The sequence below is a fragment of the Drosophila albomicans genome, chromosome 3 (assembly GCF_009650485.2).
Source record: "Drosophila albomicans strain 15112-1751.03 chromosome 3, ASM965048v2, whole genome shotgun sequence".
Classification (NCBI taxonomy): domain Eukaryota; kingdom Metazoa; phylum Arthropoda; class Insecta; order Diptera; family Drosophilidae; genus Drosophila; species Drosophila albomicans.
Genome location: NC_047629.2, coordinates 49,012,636 through 49,036,587, shown reverse-complemented (window position 1 = coordinate 49,036,587; position 23,952 = coordinate 49,012,636). Strand labels below are relative to the sequence as shown.

Genomic DNA, 23,952 nt, shown 5'->3' with positions numbered 1-23,952 from the left:
CCTGTTAAGGTGTTTGAACTCGAGAACACAAAGTTCACCAAGTTTTACATGGCCAGCGAGCAGAGTTGGCAGAAAAGAACACGTTGTATTCAGTTCAACATTTAATTTGGGAATTACATTGTTGCAGCAAACACAACGACAACACAAGGAGTGGCGCCATCTGTTGTTGGCTAGCCCAAAATGCACTGCACTACAATAGTTATTTTTATGGCCAACTTTAAAAGTTTTACGTATAACTGGCATATTTTTGTTAAGCTGGCAATAATTTCGCCATAAACATGTGCAAAGTAAACTGTGGCGACATCCGCTTTTGACTAGCTTAAAATGCAATGCAACAGCATTAAATGACGAGGTTTTAACATTTCAAAGCAGTTTCTACATTTTAAAGACTCTCAAGAAAAAATAATAAAATAGTCTGCCATATAGAGTGATTTGCTGTAAACTTATATTACATATTTTACTGCAAACTCTTCAACATTTCATTTAAGGCGCCATCTATGGATCGCTAGACGTAGCTACTGCACTTGAAATTTACTGCAGTTTTTAGATTACAACTTTAAACGATTTTTTTATGAAACGTAAGCGTTTTTTATGTAAAACTGCAGTGCAAAATATAGCTTGCTTTAACTCATTTATGTTGGTTGCATGTAAAGTGCTAATTTAAAACTACTAAACATAAACGAAGTGGCGCCATCTGTTGTTAATTAGCGCAGCCCAAACAGCGCTTTAAGTGCTATATGCAATGGGTTTTCCTATGTGAATTTCGAGGCATATCTTTACACATTAACCATGAAGGTTTTTCCTATAATTACCTCTAACTTTATGTTTTACTATCACGTTGAACTCACCTTCATTCTCGCTGCGTCGTCGTCGTGGCACACTGTTGTAGTTGTTGTTGTGATAGTATTCCATTTCCGACTTCTCTGTGGACTCATTCTCCTGCTTCTCATCCTCGGTATGCACGGGAGAGGACGGACCCGACGATGCACTGGCCACAGGCGAACCTGAGGTGGCTGAGTTAGTGCTACCCGAGAGTCCATTGCCATGATATGGCTGACCGTGGGCAGCGGCATCGACGGATCCCCGCTTGGTTGCTGCCTGCTGGTGTTGTTGCTGTTGCATGTGGGTGCTGTGTGCGCTCATCGAGCTGGTGGGCGAGGCACAGGATGAGGGCGTTGAGCATGTGGTGGGCGCTGCATCCTCAATGAGATCAATGGACTTTTTGCGTGGTTTCTCCGGTGGCACAGGTGCCACTAGTTGTTGCTGCTGCTGTTGTTGTAGTTGCTCCTGTTGCAGCAATGCTGAACGTTGCATGGCCGCTGTGACAGCTGCTGATTTGGCTGGCGGCGGCGGTGGCGCCGCATCCACACACTTGGTGGGCGAACGCACACGCTCCGGATTGAACTTGACGGGACTGACATTCTTTGGCTTGGCCGCTGGAATCGGCGGCAATGGCGGCGACTTCACCGGGCTGCCGATTTTACCGCTGCGCGGCTTTATCTCCGGCGGTATGGCTGTGGGCGGGGGCGTGGGCGTGGCTGTGACTACATGTGCCTGCGACTGACGCAAGGGAGCACTTGGTGGCGACGGCTCTGGGTTGCTGTTGCCAGCCAACTTGGGCGCCTTTTCGCCATCCATGATGAGGCCAGTCCCTGGGACAGTGCGTATGATGTCGCAACGATTAAGATCGCTGTGCGTGCGCGTTGTCTTGGTCTTGGTAAAGTGCGATGTCCACTTCTTTTGCTTCTCGATCAGCTCACGTGAGTTGAATTTACGCTCCGGCTTCTCGGGTTTATCCCCAGCGCTGTTGGCAAAGAGCGCACTCACCGAACCCGCTGTGGCTGGCGCCGCAGAGACCGTTGTAGATATTTCCTCGGACTTGAGACGCGACAAATTGTGCTGCGGATACTTGACGCCTCCCGACGTCGGTTCTACAATGAATTTGCTGTTGCTGAGACGTTCGACGCCGCCGTTTTGTGCCTGGGATGCGGCAGCTGCTGCGTTGTTGTTCTGATTGTTTTGATTGAGCGCTGCGCCCGAGGGAAAGGGCATCCGACGCTTGGGCGGCGACTGTGAACGATCCGAGGAACGCGACGACGAACGATCCGAGCCGTCACACAAATTGTCCTCACGTGAACCGCTGCGCAAGAGACGTGAACTCACATTTGAATTCGACTCGACGCCAAGTTTCTCGAAGAGTGCGCGAGCGTTGTTGAAACGCGCCGAATGCGATTCAGTTCGTCCGGGATTCGCTGGATTTGCAGCAGCGGCAGCAGCAGCCGCAGCATGTGCAGCAGCAACCGCGCTTAGCTGTTCCACCGGTTGGATTTCGATGGGTTTGCGCTGGAAGATGTTGGCAATTTGGGAGACTTTACCCACGGGAGCGGGTGCATGTTGCATGGGTTTCTCCATGTTGCAGCTGAAAAAAAGGGAACGAAATTTCACTCAATTAGATAACGCAATTAAATAGCCAGTTAATATGGTTACAATTTCAGTTTATGACTAACTAAACTAACTGATAGCGACACCTCGCCCCAAATGACTAAATCGATTAACGCGCTGCGTTTTGTCATTTCCTCTTCTTCTTCTTTTTTACCTTTGCCATTTTTATATCATCGATTTTTATTTGGTTGTCGACTTTCGCAAAAAACACTTTTCACTTTCTGCTCTCAAATATGCAATACAAAATAGCACTAATATAACAGAATATTATGTTTGTTTTTATGATGTACTATGAATGGGGAGTCAAGCACCGTGTGAAAGTCTTCGGCGACGTTCGACACCAAAATAAACCCGCATAATCGAAGAGCGGCGCTAAAGAAGGCACAAAGCATTACCAGCTGGAAGCATTGCGTTTCTTCAGAGAAACTAAGTGAGAGAATGAGAGACAGAGAGAGAGAGAGGGGGGGAAGAGCTCAGTGCTCAGCATAGGGCCATTTGAGAGAATGAAAGAATGTCGGTGAGACGCGCGACATTGAAAGCTATTTGCGTTGGTTGCTTCCACTGATAGGGTAATGGTTATTATTGTTATCGGTGCGCTCTTCGTGTGAGTATTGATTTATGCATCGGCCTAGGGGAATTCTAGAGTGCGCTTCTAAGTGAGAAAGCCTCAAGCGGGTAAAGCCCACTAAAATATGTAATTTACGACAACTAATTGAGAAAAGCGAATATGCCGAAAACATGAATATAAAATATGAGTGTTATCTCTCAAAATATTACAAATAAGAGACATGTATTTTGTATAACACTTTTGGCGTATAACAGTTATTGAAAGAGTATTTGAATTAACACAGCAGTTTTATACCAAATGTATAACAGTTTACGTATAACAGTTGTGCTAGAGAGTTGTACTATAACAGATCGATTATAACAGTTACTTGCATAGTGCGTTAAACACAGAATTTTCATAATGACTATATCATTACATAAAATATATGTTGTAGCTCTCAAAATATTACTAATAAAAGACAGAAGTTGTGTATAACACTTTCAAAGTATAACAGTATTTGAAAAACTATCTAGTTCAACACTACATGTTTATATCAAATGTATAACAGTTAACATATAACAGTTGTCCAAGAGAGTTGAACTAGAACAGTTCGAGTATGACACATATTGTATATCATTTGTATAACAGAAATATTCATGATAGCAATCGGAATAGGAACAACAACAACAACAATACGTAGTATAGCGAATACTACAAAAAACAGTTTAAAACAGTTCTTAATTTTACCTATAACAAGTGCTCATGTTACTAAGTATAACAGTTATTTTAATAGTATAACATTTAAAGCATGTTACTATTTCATGTCTTGCCTAGAGAGTTTTCACTGTATATAATACTTTTTGTATAATAGTTACTTGTACAAATATAAGCAATTGGCAACAATTATATTTCTTTTTTGCAATTACCAAGAAATCTAATAAACACACACACATATAAGTACAATGTATAATCACTTCAACACACACTCACATTTAAAATAGTTTTGTCGTGATATCTGAAAATGCGCCGCTCAATGTACATACATATAAACATACTATTGTTTGGGGCCTGGAGGCACAGTTAAAGGCGGCTGTCGGTTGTCGAGTGTGTGTGCGTGGGTAGTTGTGTATGGGAAAATTATCAAAAAGTCAATAGAGTACAAACAAATAGCAGCGAGGCAAACAAATAGCACAGATAACGAACTACACACAAAACTATGCACTTTATGGATGGAAGCAGCGACAGTGGGAGACAAAGGTTGACTGCGTGTGGGCCTCGTTTGTGTTTGCGAGCGGAGGGGAAAAGCGTATAACAGTTTACAAAGTTCAAATAGAAGCGAGACAAACGTCAAGTTTGGATTTACAACATGAATAGTGCACCCGACACGAGACACAAACAAACACACATACAGACACATTCACTTACACACACTGACGCATCTGCAAGTGGAGCAAGCAAAGTCTAATCTAATCTCGCCGAAATTCTGTTAGGAATTGTGCGGTGATGGGATTGAGATAAACCTTATAATGACTTGATAAAAATAGTCTCTGATCTCGTACATTAACTGTTTTTGAACATGACAGATAAGCGCGATAAGCTGCTGAGATAAAACGTGCGCATCAAATATCAAATATCACGTATACGCATCATATGCCGCCTCGACTCAAAGCGAAATGCTGCAATTTCGTTCATTTGGTTGCATCAATTAAATATTTAAACATCGCTGTGCTTTATTTGGTACTGCTGAGCAGATATTGATTTAATGACACGTTTGCAATACTCTAGCGAAAGCATCATCCATTTTGACCCCTCACCCCTCTTAATCCCTCGCTCGCATCCCACCATCACGTTCATTATAAATGAATGAGGCACAAAGTGGCCAAATGCATTGCCATCGTCAAGGGACGTGGAAAATTGACATAAACGGACACGGTCAGCTGAACAAGTGAGCCAGCTGACGGGCTGTGGATATTGAAGAGGTTGAGCCAGAGACATTTCAGTTATTTATAACATCGTAGACAACAAAATGGCAGCGTTTGTCCTTGTGCTGTACCATTTCAATTGGTTACTCAAGGACGCACGTGCCCGGGGGGTTAATATTAATGAGAATCAATCCATAGCTGTCCGTATAATAGTTGTTATAACACTGTGTTCAACTATGCTTAAGACAAGCTGATAGCTTGAATGCATTTAGTAGATTGAGTACAGAATAAAATAAAACAATACTATGTGTAACAGTTATTATAACACTTTAAACGTTTCAATGCGTAGTGTCCTTCTAAAATAATAAGAATAATACCGTGTATAACAGTTATTATAACTCTTAGTTTCAATGCGTTTAGATGATAAAACATCGAACAAACGAATAAATTGGAATAAGACTATGTATGATGGTTGTTATAATACATTATAAGAATAATTTTAACGTTGTCGTTGAGTCGACAGTTATTAACACATTCTATAACAAAACGCATTGCAGCATTTAAAGCATTCAGTTGATTGAACAGCGAATTAATTAGAATGGAATATCAGGTATAACAGTTATTATTAATCAGAATATTAATCAATATCAATAAAGAAAATGAATTTTAAATTGTAGATCATTAGAAATATAGAACAAATAACTATAATTGTTGAAGCCACAACAGTCTGTAATTATAGAATAGAAATGACACACTAAGTATAACAGTCGGCAATTATACAGTCGAGTGTCACACTTTGCTCTATTGTTAATGGACATTTGATCCATTAAATAACAGTAATTTACACTAATGCGGATAATGTTTACAATTTGGCGCCCTCTCCGCTGCTCTCAGAATGACAAACTAGTTTTTTCGCACCAGCTAAAGTCTAATTTTTGCATAAATGTTAATTGTTGACGGTAAAATGTTAAATTGTGCTCGTTAAACGCGACAGCGATGTCAGGGATGCAGAGCATATAGTGGATGTGTCTAGCAAGAGGAGCATAGCGACAGGGGAAGCTGAGGAGGGGGGACAACAGGTGAGCACGCGGACGTTACATTTGTGACAGCAGCAACAGCAACAGCAGCAGCGACAGCAACAACAACTACAAAGCCATGTGTTATAATTGCGTCAACGCTGAGACTCACAGCGTGAACAAGAAAACAATGTCAACAATGAAACGATGGTGCCGCATTGTGTGCGATAGAAGGAGGGGAAGGAGGGAATAGGTGCCCCTCTGTGTTAGTTGAAGCATTAGATTGCCATTGACAGAAGGTTGCGGTGTTGTTGCTGCTGCCGCGCTTGCCACACAAAGATTGGTAGCAATTAGTGAGGCAGCTAAAAAGTTAAACTCACAGTCGGAGCTTCTCGCTTCTAGCACCTCGTTTGAACTAACCAGAACTTGGGCGACTGACTGTAATGTCTTGCAGTTCCCAGGAAAAGTAACTGGCGCCAAGGAAAAATGTTTTGCAATTATGATATAATAATGGTAATCGCGCAAGACTTGATGAGATGACATAACTAGCTGTGTGTGAAGAATATGGTTAAATGTGAGAGAAGCACGTAAGCAGCCAACAAGTTAATTAGCGATCATAAAATATTGCCAAATTATCACAATTAAATTGTCAAACGAATAATAACTAATGAAGGAAGAAATAATCAAGAATCTAGAGAATTTAGAAATATGAAAAACGTTTCGATTGCATGGCAGTTCAAAATTAGAATGCTGCAAGTCTGATAACTCAAGAATTTTGCACAATTTAAGTGCAGCTCAAAGTATCTATAACAATTATAAGCGAAAGGTTTAGCGAAAACCTTGGATTTCGGTCATTAAACTTGCTGTTCGATAGTTTTAATTCCATTTGAAACTGCAACTACAACCGGCTTCTGGGCATGACAACAAGTATGCAATGCTCCAACTTCAGCTTCAGCTCCACTTTCAGCTCCAGCTCCAACTCGAAGCACCTTTCCGCGTAGGCTAGACAAAACCGAGAACCGAGGCAGCACAACAACAACACCAACAATAGAGAACACTCGACGGCACAACAACATTCACTCTAGTCGTGATGTTTTGATACGCGGCACAACAACAAGAACCACAACGACAACTCACAGACACACATACACAATCAACAGACGGCAACAACGGCGAATGAATACAAAACAAGTTGTTGTCGTTGTTCGCTTGGCTTGGCCGGTTGTTTGGTTGTTCTTGTTAGACAAATTATGCCAATTAAACGGTGGGAAAACGAGTTGGCAACTCTGCACGCGTGTCGCCGCCTCACGTTGAGTGGGTTGTTTTCGCATCGAGTGGGGAGACTGGCTGACTGGCAACTTGTGGTTGGCCAACTTGCAAATTGAAGTCATTAATCTCGCCTAACAGTAGACACAGTCTACAGTCAACAGACAACAGCCGATAGCCTGACAACCCTGCCGCCACCTGACAAGTTTACTCGCATAAATATATGACAGCATCTTCAATTCAACGTTCTATCGCGGCATCAAAGGATGCGACAAACTAATTGAAATAACCGAAAGCAACAGAAGGCGTATTCCTCCCCCCACTTCCCTCTCCATAAGATTGCCAGATAGCGCAGCTAGTTTTTTAGTTCAAGAGGTGGCAACGTGACACGCTCGTGAATCAAATAGTGACTAATGAATGCGATAACATCGCAAGAGCTATAGGCGACATCTAGAATACTCTTTAGACTTTGAGGCTCCTGATGATAGATGACGAAGATTACCAACAAAATTGTTGCAGTCTTGAAAATTTGAGAAACCCAGATTTATTGCACGAAGAAATATTGTTGGGGAAATGCTAGAGGTTACGGCCAAAAGGCTGAATGCAAGAACTCTTATTTTACTTTATAATAAAGGCTTCCCATACAATTCTAACTAGTTCTTTAATAAGATAAAAGTTGAAAATTTACACAGCCTTATTGCATGATGAAATGTTATAAACTAAAGAGCAACTGATAGTTTGTCTGCCTTTATATATAGATACTAAATGCATTGTTATAATCTACAAAATGAAATTCTCAATCCCAAAACTTTAAAATGAGAATATCTATTCGCTATTTCCGTCGCTTTAAAGCTAAGGTAGGAGTTGGTAAGACGTAAAAACAACTTACTATCCCTAACTACCATTGGAAACTTGTCACCAACTTTGCGAGCTTTAGCTCTTGTAGTATGCAAGATTTAGGCATTCATGCGGACAGACGGACGGACAGACAGACGGAAGAACATGCATACTTTATGAGCACAGAGTTGCCACCATCCTCCCATTACATACTCAACCGCATAGTTATTACCCTTTTATACCCTTGCTCGTTCTCATCGCCACTGCGTGAAGTAGCGAACACCAAAAAGAAAACAGCCCGCAGTTTAATGAGGCCTCGGCGAGGGTCGCCAATAAACTTGATGCTCACTTTAGACTTATTCATAGGTTTAGGTGCATAAACTATAGAACGTCAGTAATTCTGAGACGTCACGAATATCGTTTAGACACAGCGATTCAAAGTATTTCAGCCGGAGTTAGGATATCGCAGGATATACATAAAGGAGATGCCCTAGTGTTTCCTTAACACCGGACTCTTTATATTTCCTGCTCTGACCACTATTCGTGTTGCCCTCCATTAAGTTCCGAGAATTAGCCTGACGTACTTGGTTAACTTGATAACTCTTAAAGCACACAACAGCTTTGCGGTTTTGCACATAACACTTACAACAATTTAATAATAACGAAACTTTAAAAACACATGTCTTTCACACTAACATCAATCCCATGCCACCGAGGCAATAGTAGACATTCAGTCCCTTGCCATCGCCCACAAACCCGATCTTGTTGCTGTGCCTATTGAAGGCCACGTCCCACAGATTCGTGTTATTACCCGACAGAAATGACAGCGTGTTCTTGGTGTTGCGAGTGTCCCACAACTTGATGGTGCCATCGCAGGAACCACTTACAATAAGTCGACCATCCGGCGAGGCGGCCACCGACATCACAGACGACTCGTGTCCAATCAGATCATAGAACATCATCCCACTGGGCAAATCAATAAGCTTTACGGTCTTGTCATCGCAGGCGACCAAAGCACGTTTCATACTCGGTTCAAAGACCAATTTCCGCAAGGGATGTTTACAGTTGCGGTGCCGCAACAACTGACCAGTGACACCATCGATCAACGAGAAGCTACCAGCATAATCGGTGGCACCCAACAAACGTTCATCTCCGCTGATGGCCAAGCCAAGGATATTCTCACAACGTTCCGTGTCGTAGCTGTGCAACAGTTTCCCCTTCGCGGTGTCATACTTAAAGATACGTCCATTGCCGGAACCAGCGAAGACAGCCTCATTGCTCTCAGCCCCAAAAGCTGTGGACCAGAAATTGCTGACCAAACAGTGACTGACTCTGGGCAAACGTACGCCAGTGTTGACATCCATCAACATTAGATTGCCATCCACAGCGACGGCAGCAATGCAACTGCTGTCCGGACTGACGGCCACACAATGAACACCCATGCCAGGCAAGGGCAAAGTGTATTCATAGGGGAACACATGATCCTCAGTGGGCGATAGATGCACAATTCTCACTTGCGGTTCAACACCGCCGGTAATAATAAATTCTTTGGCATTTTGCCTTCTATTCGATGGGGATCTTTCGCCTTCTTCGGCAGCGGATTCGTTATGCTCCGGTTTAAGTAGACCCCAGGCGCAACACCAGCATTTCTGATCATAGGTTGTATCGCTTGAATTTTCGTTTATTTCCATAATTTTTCCTTGTCATTGAATAACTAACTCTCTCTCCTTCTGTATTTATTGATTGTGTATGTGTTTGCCTTTAAGACTAGTTTGCTTAGGCTTGCCTAGTGAAGTTTACTAACCCAAAAGTGAAGTTTACTAACCACCCACGTTATTGAATATGCAAATTGGGCATAATCGCAGCTGGCAGCCCAAGTGGAAGTTGACTCGGATTCGGGGCTAAGAAGGAGGAGGAGGAGACAGGTTGCCTGTCTAGGCAAAAATGACAAATATCTCAAAAGTTAAATGTTAACTGAAATGTTATAAACTGAATAACGATCGATAGATTGACAGTTCTTTATATATAGGTACTAACTTGGATTGCTATAATCTACAAAATTAAATTCTCAATTCCATAATTTTAAATAAAAATATCTAATCGCTATTTACGCCATTTTAAAGCTAAGGTAGGAACGTAAAACGTGAAAACAACTTACTATCCCTAACTACCATTGGAAACTTGTCACCAACTTTGCAAGCTTTAGCTTTTGTAGTATGCAAGATTTAGGCATTCATGCGGACGGACGGACGGACGGAAGAACATACATACATACTTTATGAGCACAGAGTTGCCACCATCCCCCCATTACATACTCAACCGCATAGTTATTACCCTTTTATACCCTTGCTCGTTCTCGTCGCAACTGGGTGAAGTAGCGAACACCAAAAAGAAAACAGCCCGCAGTTTAATGAGGCCTTGGCGAGGGTTGCCAATAAACTTTCTCTTCAGGTTTGCTCATAGGTTTAGGTTCAGGTATATCTGGGTGACCCTAAGAGGGGTGGAGTATGGACCAGTGGAGGAACATCCTGGGTGGTGACACGTCACGAAAATCGGAGTCAGGATAACGCTGAACATACACAGGGGAGATGCTCCAGTATTTCCTTAACTGCGGACTCGTTATATTTCCTGCACTGATCACTATTCGTGATGCCCCGCATTAAGTTCCGAGCATTAGCCTGACGTACTTGGCTAAGTTGATAACTCTTAAAGCACACATCAGTTTGCGGTTTTGCACATAACACTTACAACAATTTAATAGTAACGAAACTTTAAAAACACACGACTTTCACACTAACATCAATCCCATGCCACCGAGGCAATAGTAGACATTCAGTCCCTTGCCATCGCCCACAAACCCGATCTTGTTGCTGTGCCTATTGAAGGCCACGTCCCACAGATTCGTGTTATTACCCGACAGAAATGACAGCGTGTTCTTGGTGTTGCGCGTGTCCCACAACTTGATGGTGCCATCGCAGGCACCACTTACAATAAGTCGACCATCCGGCGAGGCGGCCACAGACATCACAGACGAATCGTGTCCCTTCAGATCATGGAACATCATCCCACTGGGCAAATCAATGAGCTTTACGGTCTTATCATCGCAAGCGGCCAAAGCACGTTTCATATTCGGTTGAAAGACCAATTTACGTAGAGGATGCTTAAAATTGCGACGTCGCAACATCTGACCAGTGACACCATCGATCAAAGAGAATCTACCAGCATAATCGGTGGCACCCACCAAACTTTCATCTCCGCTGATGGCCAAGCCAAGGATATTCTCACAACGTTCCGTATCGTAGCTGTGCAACAGTTTCCCCATAGCGGTGTCATACTTAAAGATACGTCCATTGCCGGAACCAGCGTAGACAGCCTCATTGCTCTCAGCCCCAAAAGCTGTGGACCAGAAATTGCTGACCAAACAGTGACTGACTCTGGGCAAACGTACGCCAGTGTTGACATCCATCAGCATTAGATTGCCATCTACAGCGATGGCAGCAATGCAACTGCTGTCCGGACTGACGGCCACACAATGAACACCCATGCCAGGCAAGGGCAAAGTGTATTCATAGGGGAACACATGATCCTCTGTGGGCGATAAATGCACAATTCTCACTTGCGGTTCAACACCACCGGTAATAATAAATTCTTTGGCATTTTGCCTTCTATTCGATGGGGATCTTTCGCCTTCTTCGGCAGCGGATTCGTTATGCTCCGGTTTAAGTAGACCCCAGGCGCAACACCAGCATTTCTTATCATAGGTTGTATCGCTTGAATTTTCGTTTATTTCCATAATTTTTCCTTGTCATTGAATAACTAACTCCCTCTCCTTCCGTATTTATTGATTGTGTGTGTTTTTGCCTTTAAGACAAGTTTGCTTAGGCCTGCCTAGATCCCCAAAAGTGAAGTTTACTAACCACCCACGTTGTTGAATATGGAAATTGGGCATAATCGCAGCTGCCAGCCCAAGTGGAAGTTGACTCGGATTCGGGGCTGAGAAGGAGGTGGAGGAGGAGGAGGAGGAGACAGGTTGCCTGTCTAGGCACAAATGACAAAAATCTCAAAAGTTGGCCAAGAGGATTGGCCAAAGTCTGCTATAACGTCAGCTAAAAATAGCGCAACTTCAGCAGCAGGCTGGCAACACAAACCCAAACACAGAGGTGCAAAGGGGTTACAAATGACTTTCTAGGCTCGTGGCAAGCAGGCGCCAGTCGACTGAAGTCATGAGCCAGTCATGTGTTAACCTGAGCCACTTTCCTAGGCATTCGTTGCCAGTCATTTGTCAGGCTTATAAAAGTCAATCAGATCAACTTGAATGTATACATATATATTGGCAAACGTATCAATATGAGCTCGGGATTAGGAAGACAGCTGCAGATGAAATGCAATCAAAGTTGAGCGTAGAGGAACTTGACAAATACATATTTCAAGAGCTTACAGAATTTGATTAACAATTCGAGATTTAATCGTAGTTGCAGCTTGAGAAAAATTGCATTATGGTATGCAAATATTAAGGAAGTTAATTTCTGTAGTTCAAGATTAGAATTGTTAATGAAAAATATATTAAGAACCTTTATCAAAAGTGGAAACAGACTAAATCTTATAAGTGTAGCAAAGTCATTATAAATTTCTAAAGGAAGACTCAATTAGCTTTGATTATGGAAGAAAATTACGTGTTTTAATTCTATAGAAATAACAGAAAAGCAAGTAAGAAAGATACAGTGGAGTAGGCTTGACTGTGAGATACCTGGTACCCATTTTCAATACAACCATATTCTAGAAATATATCAAGTTAAAATGCCGAAAATATACCAAAATATATCGAAGATTATAGTTGGTATATTGGTATAGTACCAAATTCAAAATATACCACAAAATATATCAGGTTGTCGGGTCTTAAGACTCGATTAAGATAGTCGTTATTTGTTATACAAAAACAGTTCTTTCTTCTTTCGCAAGCAAATTTGCAGGAATCATAAATAACGTCGTTTGTACTCTATTCAATTAAATGTGTTTCAAACTCAATCTTAATTTTTAAGATCTTACTAGAGAACAACATTGATAGTTGAAGAAAAATATTGGATTTAGTTTTGCAAGAAAATTAGAAACTCTCAACTATAGTTTAATTCTGATGTACATATTCAATTGTAATAAAGTTGAGACATTTTTTTCGAATAGAAACTAAATTCTTAATTTCCAAAGGAAGACTTAACTATATAAAAACGTGTAATGTCTTAGAAAATCACTTATTTTGTATCTATGAAAATACTAGAAAAATCAACTATTGAAATTCTGTATCAATATTCAATTATATATCAACAATATTCGAACAAATACAAGTGAAAATTTGGTAATATATTCTATTGAATACAAGACCAAATTGAGGAAACATCTCGAGTGCTTGAATCAGCTGAAAATGATGTTATATAAACGGAAAACGTGACGGATATTTGAATTTCAAGTGATAATCTGGAAGTTTGCCAAACTGCTGGCTGGGACCAAAACTAGGAGGAGGACCAGCACTTGACTGGCATAAAACTTTAACATGAACTGTGACCAAAGGCACCAGGTGTGCTCTGCATAAACAGACTCGTTAAATATGCACATTCTCACCTGTGTTTTTGTTGTTGTTATTGTTTTATCCTCTTGCTTTTCGCACTTTGGGTTTGTGCTCTGTTAGTTTTTGGCTATCAAATTGCGCTTTAGTTTCTGGCTGGTGTGGCTGTGTGGCCAACGCCTAAAAGCAGACTCCACTTGTAACTTTGGCCATTGCAATGCGCTGTCGTTGAGCTTGGCTTGTTTTTCCCAGTTGACCCAGGTGTTGACTCGGAATCGGAGTGGGGAGTTGGTTGCTGCCACCTACTCTCGTCTCAGCTGCTGGTTTTTGCAACTCAAGCGTGTCGTCTTCTTCGAGTTGTTGTTGTTGTCGCTGTCCGCCGCCAATCAAGCAACCGTCGGCCTCAGCATTTTCTCTGTGTGTGTTGTGTTGGGATGAAAATGCAAATTTCTGCAAAACAACAAAATACAAGAAAAAATTTCAGTATTGTTTTTTTGTTTTTTGGCTTGCAATGTGCAAGCCTGAGAGGTTCATTGAACCGCAAAAGAATTGCCACATTTTATGGGCTGGGTTCCGACTGCCAGAAAAGGCAGACAAAATTAGTTTCTCGACTTGAAATTGAAGGTGAAATGTGGCAAACGGAAGCAATTAGTTTCATTTGTTTGCCTCGGCCACGATCAGACCAGGCCACAGCAATTCACACAGCAAACAGCAGCTCGCAGCTGACAGCATAGAAGAGAAAGTGCTGGCAAATTGTTATACAAAACGCGTTGACGCCTCTAATGCACAGTCGAGACTATCAATAAGCCATAAGAGCAACAACGACAAAACACAACTTAAGTCGGACCATCAAAATAAACCAAAGACGAACGACAGAAACAATAAACGCTAAAGCAAACATCAAACTTGTCACGTCAAATGTCATTTTGTGGCTTTTGAAGAGATCCATAAAAACCGGCTACTGATTTTCGGGCCTAGACGAGAGCTCATAAATTGTTCAGCGAGATCGTTAATTGTCTTATAATTAATGTGGCAGTGGCATAACAATTTCGTTTGGCAATATGACTGTGGGGCAGGTCACTTAAATGAGAGAGAGAGAAGGGAAAATGTGGGAAACATGAAGAAATACATGAATATACTCTAAGGCCCTTTACTTCAACATAATGTTGATAAACTAATCCCACAGTTCCATATAGATGTTTATCATCACTCTATCAGGCAACGCTTAACAACTGAATGTCTTCTGAATATGGCCAACACAGAATGAGGAGGCAAAACTTTATTCGTACATTACAGCATGATCCGGTCCGGTCTTTGCCTCATCTTTCGTTTCAGTTTCAGTTCAGCTGTTGCGACCACCACAAATCACCATAAAAGGTCATGACAAAAACTTGCTCACTTTTGCGCCTGATGATGCCATAAAAAGACAGTCGCTGCTGCTGCTGATGATGTTGCCCAACAACTAGAACAGAAAAGTTACAAAAGGCGACTAGAGAGCTTCGAGTCGAAGCCACACACCTTGCAGAGGGCCATAAAAAGCACACACACACACACACACAGTAGAGAAGAAGAGTTAAAACATGACATGAAACCTTCAATGTAATTTACAAGATTCAGTTTACACAATCTCGAGTTACACACATCGCACATACCTTCGCCAAGTTGTCAAAAAACAAAACATAAACAAAAGCAGATAAGGAGAGTAACATGCAAAAGAAAAGAAAACTTGTCCAAATGCCAAAACAGCGAACGAGAAGCGGCCTTGCTTTGAACAGCATCTCGTAACAAATCACAACTCCACTTTGAATCCACTCACCTCATTATATGCGTGAGTGTAGAGTGAGTGTATTTGTGAATGAATGGCAATGGCGAATGGCATTTGTCGATTCAATCTTATGACATATGGCAATCAACGCATACTCGTATTTTGCTCTTTACCCCTTCACAACGCTGATGGCTCGATATCATTTCCAGCTCGTATCAAAAAAGATAATCATACAGCGGAACCGTTATGATGAGCCTGTGCTTGTGCTTGTGCCTGTCTTTTGCCTGTGTGCCAACCACTCATTATGATTATGCTTTTGGCTCAAATCGAATCACAGTCGAATGGCCGAGCGATCTCTTTTATAGCAAAATTGCCAGGCATTAACTTGGCTCCACTAATGATAATGCTTTCGGCTCTTAGCTCTCAGCATTGGCCTGACACGCAGCCAGCGACGGCGACGACGAGAAATCTGTGATTGATTGTAATTACTTTAGCTTGATTCTTAAAGCCACAGTTATTAGCACTTTCCACAAGTGTAACACATTCAGTTTACATCGCGAGTATCTCACTGTGCTTAATATCCGCAGTAAAGAAACTATTGCACAAAAGGAGCACAGTGAAAGAATCCAATCGAGTTCAGAGAAATAGTCTAGAACATAAAATTTAAATTACGCATTTACTTTCTCATCTAAAAAGTTTAAAGAGTGCGTTTCTTTGTTTATTATTTAAATCAAAACTTTCTTACCTTATCTTTTAATATAGATTAGATTATGTGTTTATTATAAACAAGTAAGAAAGGTACAGTCGAGCTTCAGCGATTGTGAGATACCCATTAACTACTTTTAATATAAGCAAATAATATACCAATAAATACTAATACTACCGAAGAATATTTCTGGTATATTCATTATACTATTACATTCAAAATATACTATAGAGAAAAAAATTATAATAATACAAGAAAGGTAACAGCAAATAATATACCCAAAAAATACTGAAATATACCGAAGTATATTTCTGGTACTATTGCATTCAAAATATGCTATAAGTACTAAGTTACAATAATACAAATAACAAAGGTAAAAACAAAAAATATACCAAAAAATACAAAGATATACTGAAGTCTACTTCTGGTATAGTATTTCATTATAATATTGCACTCAAAATATACTATTGAGTACAAATTTATAATACCCTTCTACCGTATGATTAGCGGGTATAACAATCAATCGGATTTACTCTATTTATATTCAATATCTCTACGAATATTCGCAGCAAACGAAATTTAAATTTACCTAATCACAAAAGAGCTTTCTTAAACTTTAAAATATGATAAAAGTTCATCGTCACTTTTCATCTCTTCACTAACTCATGCTAATCTTAAATTATATATTCTCTTCATTCTCCCTTTTTCTGTGGTATTCATAAACTTCATCATCATAAAGTTTAACATATGCAAAGGGGCAACGTTAATTCATTTCATCGCGCCATTCTAGTTATTATTTAATTAAAACTTTGCTTAGTTTCATCACCTCATTCAAAGCCAAGTTATGGAAGTGGCACTTTCTTATTTTGTTCGTTGTATTTAAGCGTAAGATTATAAAAGCTGACTTTGGTTCCTTTTAAATTCATTTCATAATCTCCTACGAAATTCCTCATTCATTGATTTCTTTATTTTGAAAATTTGCTAATTGCGTAATGCTTTCATTCATACAATCAAATAATACTCACTAGAGTGTACTCAATAGCCCGAGGATTTATGATTCATCATGCTCATTAACAAATCCAAAACATTTCTGCACATTTTGTACTCTCATTCTCCCGGGCTGTGGTTACACCCCAGCGATTGCACGAATTGTTCCATTCAACTGCAGAAATTAGACATTTATTGCCATCCCAGCGTACGTACAGTGGCTCAAATAAGTATGTACGTGATATCATAAATTGCAAGCGCGTTGTAGCGTGTAAATGATACACTAAATGCTGGGCATGGCAGCAATGCAATTTTAATTACCTGCAAACAGGTAAATACCAAACAGTAAACAGAAGAAACGAAACGAAAAAGCGAAGAGCGAAGAGCGAAAGAGAGAAAATACACAATAATAATAATCATACGCTGAGAATTCCCAATTGCAAGTGCAGTAACTGAAGCAAACCAATTAAAATAATTGAATTGAATTGAAAGTAAACAAAACAATAATAAACAAACAAACGTGCTCAACGCACACGTTGCGACAAAATGAATATGCCCCATCTTAACCGAAGCCAAACTATTCAAGTATTTATAGCCAGGGCCAGGCAAAAAGGCTCCAAACAACTTTCACAATTGCGTTTCTTTCTCCGTCCGACGCCCCCCGCGTTTGCCTTCAATATCCAGCTCACAATTTATTGTCATCGTGGAAAATTGCTGCTCCAAGGTCTTCAACGGCATCTGGAACCCCTTTCCCTTTCCCTCTCTCTCACTCTCTCTTACCTAACCAATTTCCAGTTAGATGCAAAAAAGAGACACACGAAAAAAAGGACGTAAAATAAATGGCAAAGTGTTTTCCTTCGCAGCATGTTGCATGTCGCTTTTAATTGCATGTTCGAAGCTGTCAAAATGAATTTATTTAATGGCCTGCGGCATCTTTCACTTGCCACAGCCGGAGTCACAATGACAGCCACAACATTGATTAATATTGAGCACGTGGCGTATGCGCAATACAAGATAAGATACTAAATTAGACATTTGACTGAATTTTGGAATTTTTCTTTTTTTTGGCAAACATCTTTATTGATGAATCACGCGCTGCGCACAAATCACAAACTCCTTATCTACAGCGGCACTTATCACAAAATGCGTACGGTGGAGCAAATCGAGTGACAGGCGAGATATAGACGGACAGACAGACAGACAGACTGTTGCAATTGCTGTGCAGATCCGCTTTGGGCATGCACCAGTTTGCGTAGACAAATCGAGCACAAATAAAATGCAAACAGGTCTTGGCTTAGAGACGAGCGCGTGAGTCGTGACTATCGCTTATCGTAAACTGCTCTTTAATGAATTTAATTTATGAACATTTCATAGGTAGACAAGAATTAATACTACAAATATGGAAAACATATCAATTTGACCTTTGCTAGTTTCACAGATTAAAAAAATTATAGATTTGTTGGTAAAAAACATTTTTATAAATTCCCATCTCTCTACTAATAGAAATTTTAATTTGAATTTATGTATTTCATGTTATTTACATTTTCAAAATATGATAAATACTGCATTTGATTAAGAAATATGAACATTTTAATAGTGAAAGTGCTTTTAATATTTACAAATTGGATTTCAGTCTGATTTGAAGTTTTCAACATAAGTATTTTGAAAAAATAAAAGAAAAAGAATGTAACGAACATATTATAAGAGATTTTGTTTGTGTAAAGTAATATTAAAGTTCTAAGAAACTGGATCAAATTGAGTGAACTATTTTAAATATATGATTTACAAAAACCTCAGAGATGCAAAGCTCTGTACTATTTAAAATTTTAGTTTAAGTATTTTATTTTTATTATCTTAAGTATTTGAAAGTAAGCTTTTTCTTAAGCTGCATTTTTAGAACTGAAGTAAAATCGTGTCACGAGTTTTTTATACTCCCATCTCTAGTGAACAGTGCACAAATGCATATAACTTGTCCAGTTAATGGAATGTTACGACTGCTCGCAGTTATTATTTGCAATTTTTCTGCAATTTTGCCCAATAAATTGTCTTGGTCAAGAACGATAAGTTAACGCGTCTTCTTCGCACTTTTCTGCACTCTTTCCACAACTCAACTCCACCTTCCCCCTTCGCTATCACAACTCTGCTTGTTGACGTATTGTGGCAATGAACTTGACACTAATAGGGTTTCCTCCCGCTGCCTTCTCATCGTCACTGCCTTCGCTTGAGAATCACTCGCCTGACTGCGAAACTGACAAGCGGCCAAGCCACAAGGGGATTTTAGACAGGCACAGCTGAGAGGCATAGACAAGTCAATCGAGGCGCAGATCTTGGCAAAGTGTATAAGCCAACTTAAAATGCGGATGCAAGAGGCAAAAGACACACATGGCCATGGCCTTAGACGGATTTCATTAGAAACCGAGCATTGATAGACTAACGAGATTATGGCAAGGAACATCAAGTGCATCTAGAGAATACACCACAGTATTCAAGGCCAAAGAATGGAAGAGAAAACTCTGTCAGCCGAGCAAATCAAGTTTCAAGGATTACAAGTTTATTGCGCCTGTTTTTATTTTCATTTTTATATAAACCTTCAATTTGCGACCCAAAAACAACAACAAGTAGTTGATACAAGTGTTTTGTTTTTATTTCTCTTTTCTTTCTTTTGGTTCGCATCTTTTAAGTGCTGGAACGAAAGTTCAGCGCATGACAAATTATACAAAATCAAAAAAAAAAAAAATATAATACGAAAAATTAAATTAAACTACAGCAACCACAAAAGGGGGAAACGCAGAGAGAGAGAGAAAAAGAATTATTTATGCCGCATGACCAAAAAAAAAAAAGTCGCGCACTCTACGTCGAGCCCCCTACGTTTTGCCCCCCTCTTCTCTCATCTGAGTCGACACCCAGACCCATTCCATGACAAATGACAACAACAGACACTGATGCGCTGACCCTGTAGTCGATGCCTCTTTTTATTTGTTTTTGGTTTTTGGGCACAGTGGGCAAACGAAAGCGAAAAGCTGGCCAAATACTCATCAAGCAACGAGTGTGAAGTGAGAGCGTGACAATGACAGAAAAAGTCAGCAATAATAAAACACACATTAAAGCGTATCAGCAACAATTAACAATAACAACAAATAATTATTTATAGTTATCAGACAACACTGAAATTCTTGCACAAATCTTCTTGTTAAATGTGACAAATTGCTTTGTGATCTTAGCAGCTTTAAAGTATTATTTCATCAAAACGCAGTTGTAATAAGCACGTTGTAAAATGCACGCGGAAAGGTATTTAAAGAGATGTCTTGCACATTTTGGGGGAGCGATGATAAAACTTAATTCTTGCTTAGATAAGCCAAGCGTTTAGTCTTAGTTTTTTGTTATTAACTCGTGACTTGGCATGTCTAAAGATAGTTGAGCTATCTATAAGATACTAACTGGTATTTGCTTTGCTTTTGAGTCATGGCAATTGCATATTTTGTGCACAGCTCAATTTTCACAGAGAAAAACACTTTTGCCCACCTCTTCGTGGGCTTTGACAAATCCCTTTTGCATATCTGTTTACAGAAGTTTCCTTCGACTGCAACTTCTAAGGTTTGCCTTCGCATTCAATGCCATAACTCGATTGCACAATTTCCTTTCATATTTACACTTGGATTTGCTTGCAAAAAGTGTCAAGGCGAAGGATTCCCAGCCAAGCCGATTAGCTCCCTCTTTCTATCCCCCTCTCTTTCTCCATCTCTTTCTCTGTTAAACTCTGAGGTCAAGTGCAGTGTCAAAGCTGCATTTAAAGTGAAATTGCTGCCAGCTTGGCATAGCAACATTTGCCATGGGCGTGATATAGTCATGCTGTCTGCCTCAACGACAACAATTCAGATTTAGAATCTGCACAGCTGGCAATTGTTGTGCTCTAATCTTATCACTTATTATTACTCATCGTTAGCACATATATTAAAATCAATTTCCCCTTAATTGGCCTGTCATTAGCCTAATCAGCGACAAGTATCTCTCATTGATAGAAGCGTGAGCAGCACATTCAGTTCATCATCATCATCATCATCATCGTCAACAGCAATTGTTGCTCTGCTTTTGTTTTGTCAAAAAGGAAACTTCAATTGATGCCTCGAGGCAAAATGCATTTAGTATTTGAAAACAAATACACACAGAAATATTATACGAATACACTCATACATATATGAATTCATATTCATTCGGTTAGTTAATGGCAACGTCAGCTGGCAACACTTTGCTCTCGTGATGAATGTGATTTGATTTATTTTGTCATTTACTGCGAGTGGCTATTAAAATTGTTGACGCTTTTGTCTCATTTTTAATTGGATTTCGGAACTTGTGCAGCTGAAATTGACGTGTTTAGTTTGTGCCTCAAGATGACAATCGTCAAAACTCTTTCAACTTTCGAGCAAAGCATTTTCATACACGGATTATCACAAGCATTATGCCCTTTGCATGCTGTCACATCTATCACACAGCATTCAGGATGCAACTGTCCGCCCTTTTTTACATACCCGTTACCCATAGGGTAAAATGGTATCATAACTTTGTGCCTGCAGGAAATGTATGGAACATTCAGAAGAAGTCATCTCCTACCTCATAAAGTATATATATTCGAGACGATAGCTATATCTTTTGTCTGTATGGTATATGTATATATTTATATATTTTGAAATAATATACCAAGTATAGACTTTGGTATATTCTAGGAATAATACCGTACTGTTTACTGACATGGTATATTTATGGTATATTTTTAATTGATATATCAAGTATAGTCTTTGGTATATTTTTTTGGGATATTCCGAGAATAAGACCAGACTTTTTTGTTGGCATATTTTGTATTTTATGGTATATTTTTAACTGATATTTCGGTATATTTTTAAATTAATACCGCACTGTTTTGTTGGGATATTTTGTAGTTTATGGTATATTTGGAATTCATATACCTAGTATATCCTTTGGTATATTTTAATATTTTTTGGTACTATATACCAATTTTAGCCTTTGGTATAATTTAATATTTTTCGCATACTATATTGGTTTAAGAATTGCTTTGCTGGCATATTTTTATACCCGCTACCCATAGGGTAGAAGGGTATTATAACTTTGTGCCGGCGGGAAATGTATGTAACAGGTAGAAGGAGGCATCTCCGACCCTATAAAGTATATATATTCTTGATCAGCGTCAACAGCCGAGACGATATAGACATGTCCGTCTGTCCGTCTGTCCGTCTGTGTGTCTGTCCGTCTGTCCGTATGAACACCTAGATCTCAGAGACTATAAGAGATAGAGCTATAATTTTTTTTCGACAGCATTTGTTATGTTTGCACGCAGATCAAGTTTGTTTCAAATTTTTGCCACCCCCACTTCCGCCCCCGCAAATCAAAAAAATCGAATAACAAGCGTAAATTTAAAGCTAGAGCTGCGAATTTTGGTATATACTATAATTACTGTAGTAGTTATGATTCCTGAAAATTTGGTTGCGATCAGATAAATAAATTGTGGAAGTTATTAAAGAAATACTTTTGTATGGGCAAAAACGCCTACTTACTAGGGCTCTTAGTTACTTTGGCCGACAATCTGGTACATTGTGCCGTCCATGGTATATTTTGAATGGTGTGCTGTATCGATATACCAAACATACCATTTGGTATATTTTTAGTATTTTTTAGTATTTTCGGTATATTTTGAAAATAATACCGCAATATTTTGCCCTTATTAAAAATGGGTAGCGGGTATCTCACAGTCGAGCACACTCGACTGTAACTTTCTTACTTGTTTAGTTTATGGTATATTTGGAATTGATAATCCAAGTATATCCTTTGGTATATTTTAATACTTTTTTTAGTACCACTAATGTGGTACTATACCAATTATAGCCTTTGGTATATTTTAATATATTTTTGGAATATTACTTTGGTATATACCGCATTGTTTTGCTCTTATTGAAAATGGGTAGCGGGTAGCTCATAGTCGAGCACACTTGACTGTAGTTTTTTAACTTCTTTTTTTTTTCTTTTGCGTGCAGAATCACAGCAGCAAAAGTAGATGAGGAGCTAAGGCTACAGCAAATTATTGATTTATGGGAACACGTCTGCTGTCATTGTCAAGATAAAGTGGCTGTGGGGATGCGTTCGGTGTCTGGGCAACTTTTGTGCTGGTGCTGGGCACCAGGCGTGACAACTACAAAGCCAGACAACGGCGACAGCAGCAGCAGCAGCAGGGGGCGAAGATGCACTTGCAAGTGGAGTCGGGAGGGAGCCGCCGCTTAGAGTGCAAAGTTGAGTCAACCTTAAGCACACACATACTTCACACTTCACACTTTGCGCTGCTTCTGTTTTTGCTCGCATTCTCGCTCGCGTTTCTCGTCGTGTTCTCTACTGTACTTTGCAGAAGCTGCACTAAACTTTAAGTGGAAATGCATTGCGCAAAACGAAAAAAAAAAAAAAAAAAATAGAAGGAGCCAAGGAATCAACCCTTAGAAATGCAGACCAAGAAGTCCCAAGGATGCAGAGCACAACGCACACAGAAAACGCCGGCAAAAATGCAGGGAAATCGAATAACCAAGCGACGGATATAAAACAAAAACAGCAAAAGCCAAAGCAAACACACAAAGCAACAAAACAGTATAGCAGAGTTCTGTGTCTCATTCTCTCTCTTTCTTACTCTCTCTCCTGCTCTCTGCCTCCCTTAAATGCCCCATCCTGCCTCCCTTTTGTGCTGCGGAATGCCAGAGGCAACATTTTTTTGTCATTATGTAAGCGTCGACGCTTCAGCAAAAACTTTAGCCCAACAGAGACCCATCTCTGTCTCTGTCGTATCTCAATGTCTCTCTCACACCCCCCAGCATCCTGTCCCTTCACTCTCTCTCGTAGGGCGCTCTCTTTCTCT

General features: G+C 39.9%; 2 protein-coding genes across 12 annotated transcripts in view; both read right to left on the bottom strand.

The window, feature by feature from the left end:
* Positions 1 to 23,952, bottom strand: part of LOC117568110 (uncharacterized) — a 74,685-nt gene that overhangs the window by 45,225 nt on the left and 5,508 nt on the right. For all 11 annotated transcript variants that reach the window (XM_052003449.1, XM_034248501.2, XM_034248505.2 and 8 more), the window contains exons 2-3: positions 13,644 to 14,037; positions 849 to 2,419 (exon numbers count right to left, since the gene is read on the bottom strand). In XM_052003449.1, the coding sequence (XP_051859409.1) occupies positions 849 to 2,412 (1,564 nt within the window). In that variant the 5' untranslated portion in view covers positions 2,413 to 2,419; positions 13,644 to 14,037. The remainder of the gene's footprint in view (positions 1 to 848; positions 2,420 to 13,643; positions 14,038 to 23,952) is intronic.
* LOC117568115 (WD repeat-containing protein 61-like) lies at positions 8,653 to 11,895 on the bottom strand. Its single transcript, XM_052003462.1, has 2 exons — positions 11,042 to 11,895; positions 8,653 to 8,939 (listed from the first exon to the last, which is right to left on the bottom strand). Exons 1-2 carry the CDS (start codon positions 11,821 to 11,823, stop codon positions 8,717 to 8,719), a joined length of 1,005 nt encoding a protein of 334 aa, XP_051859422.1. The 5' UTR covers positions 11,824 to 11,895; the 3' UTR covers positions 8,653 to 8,716.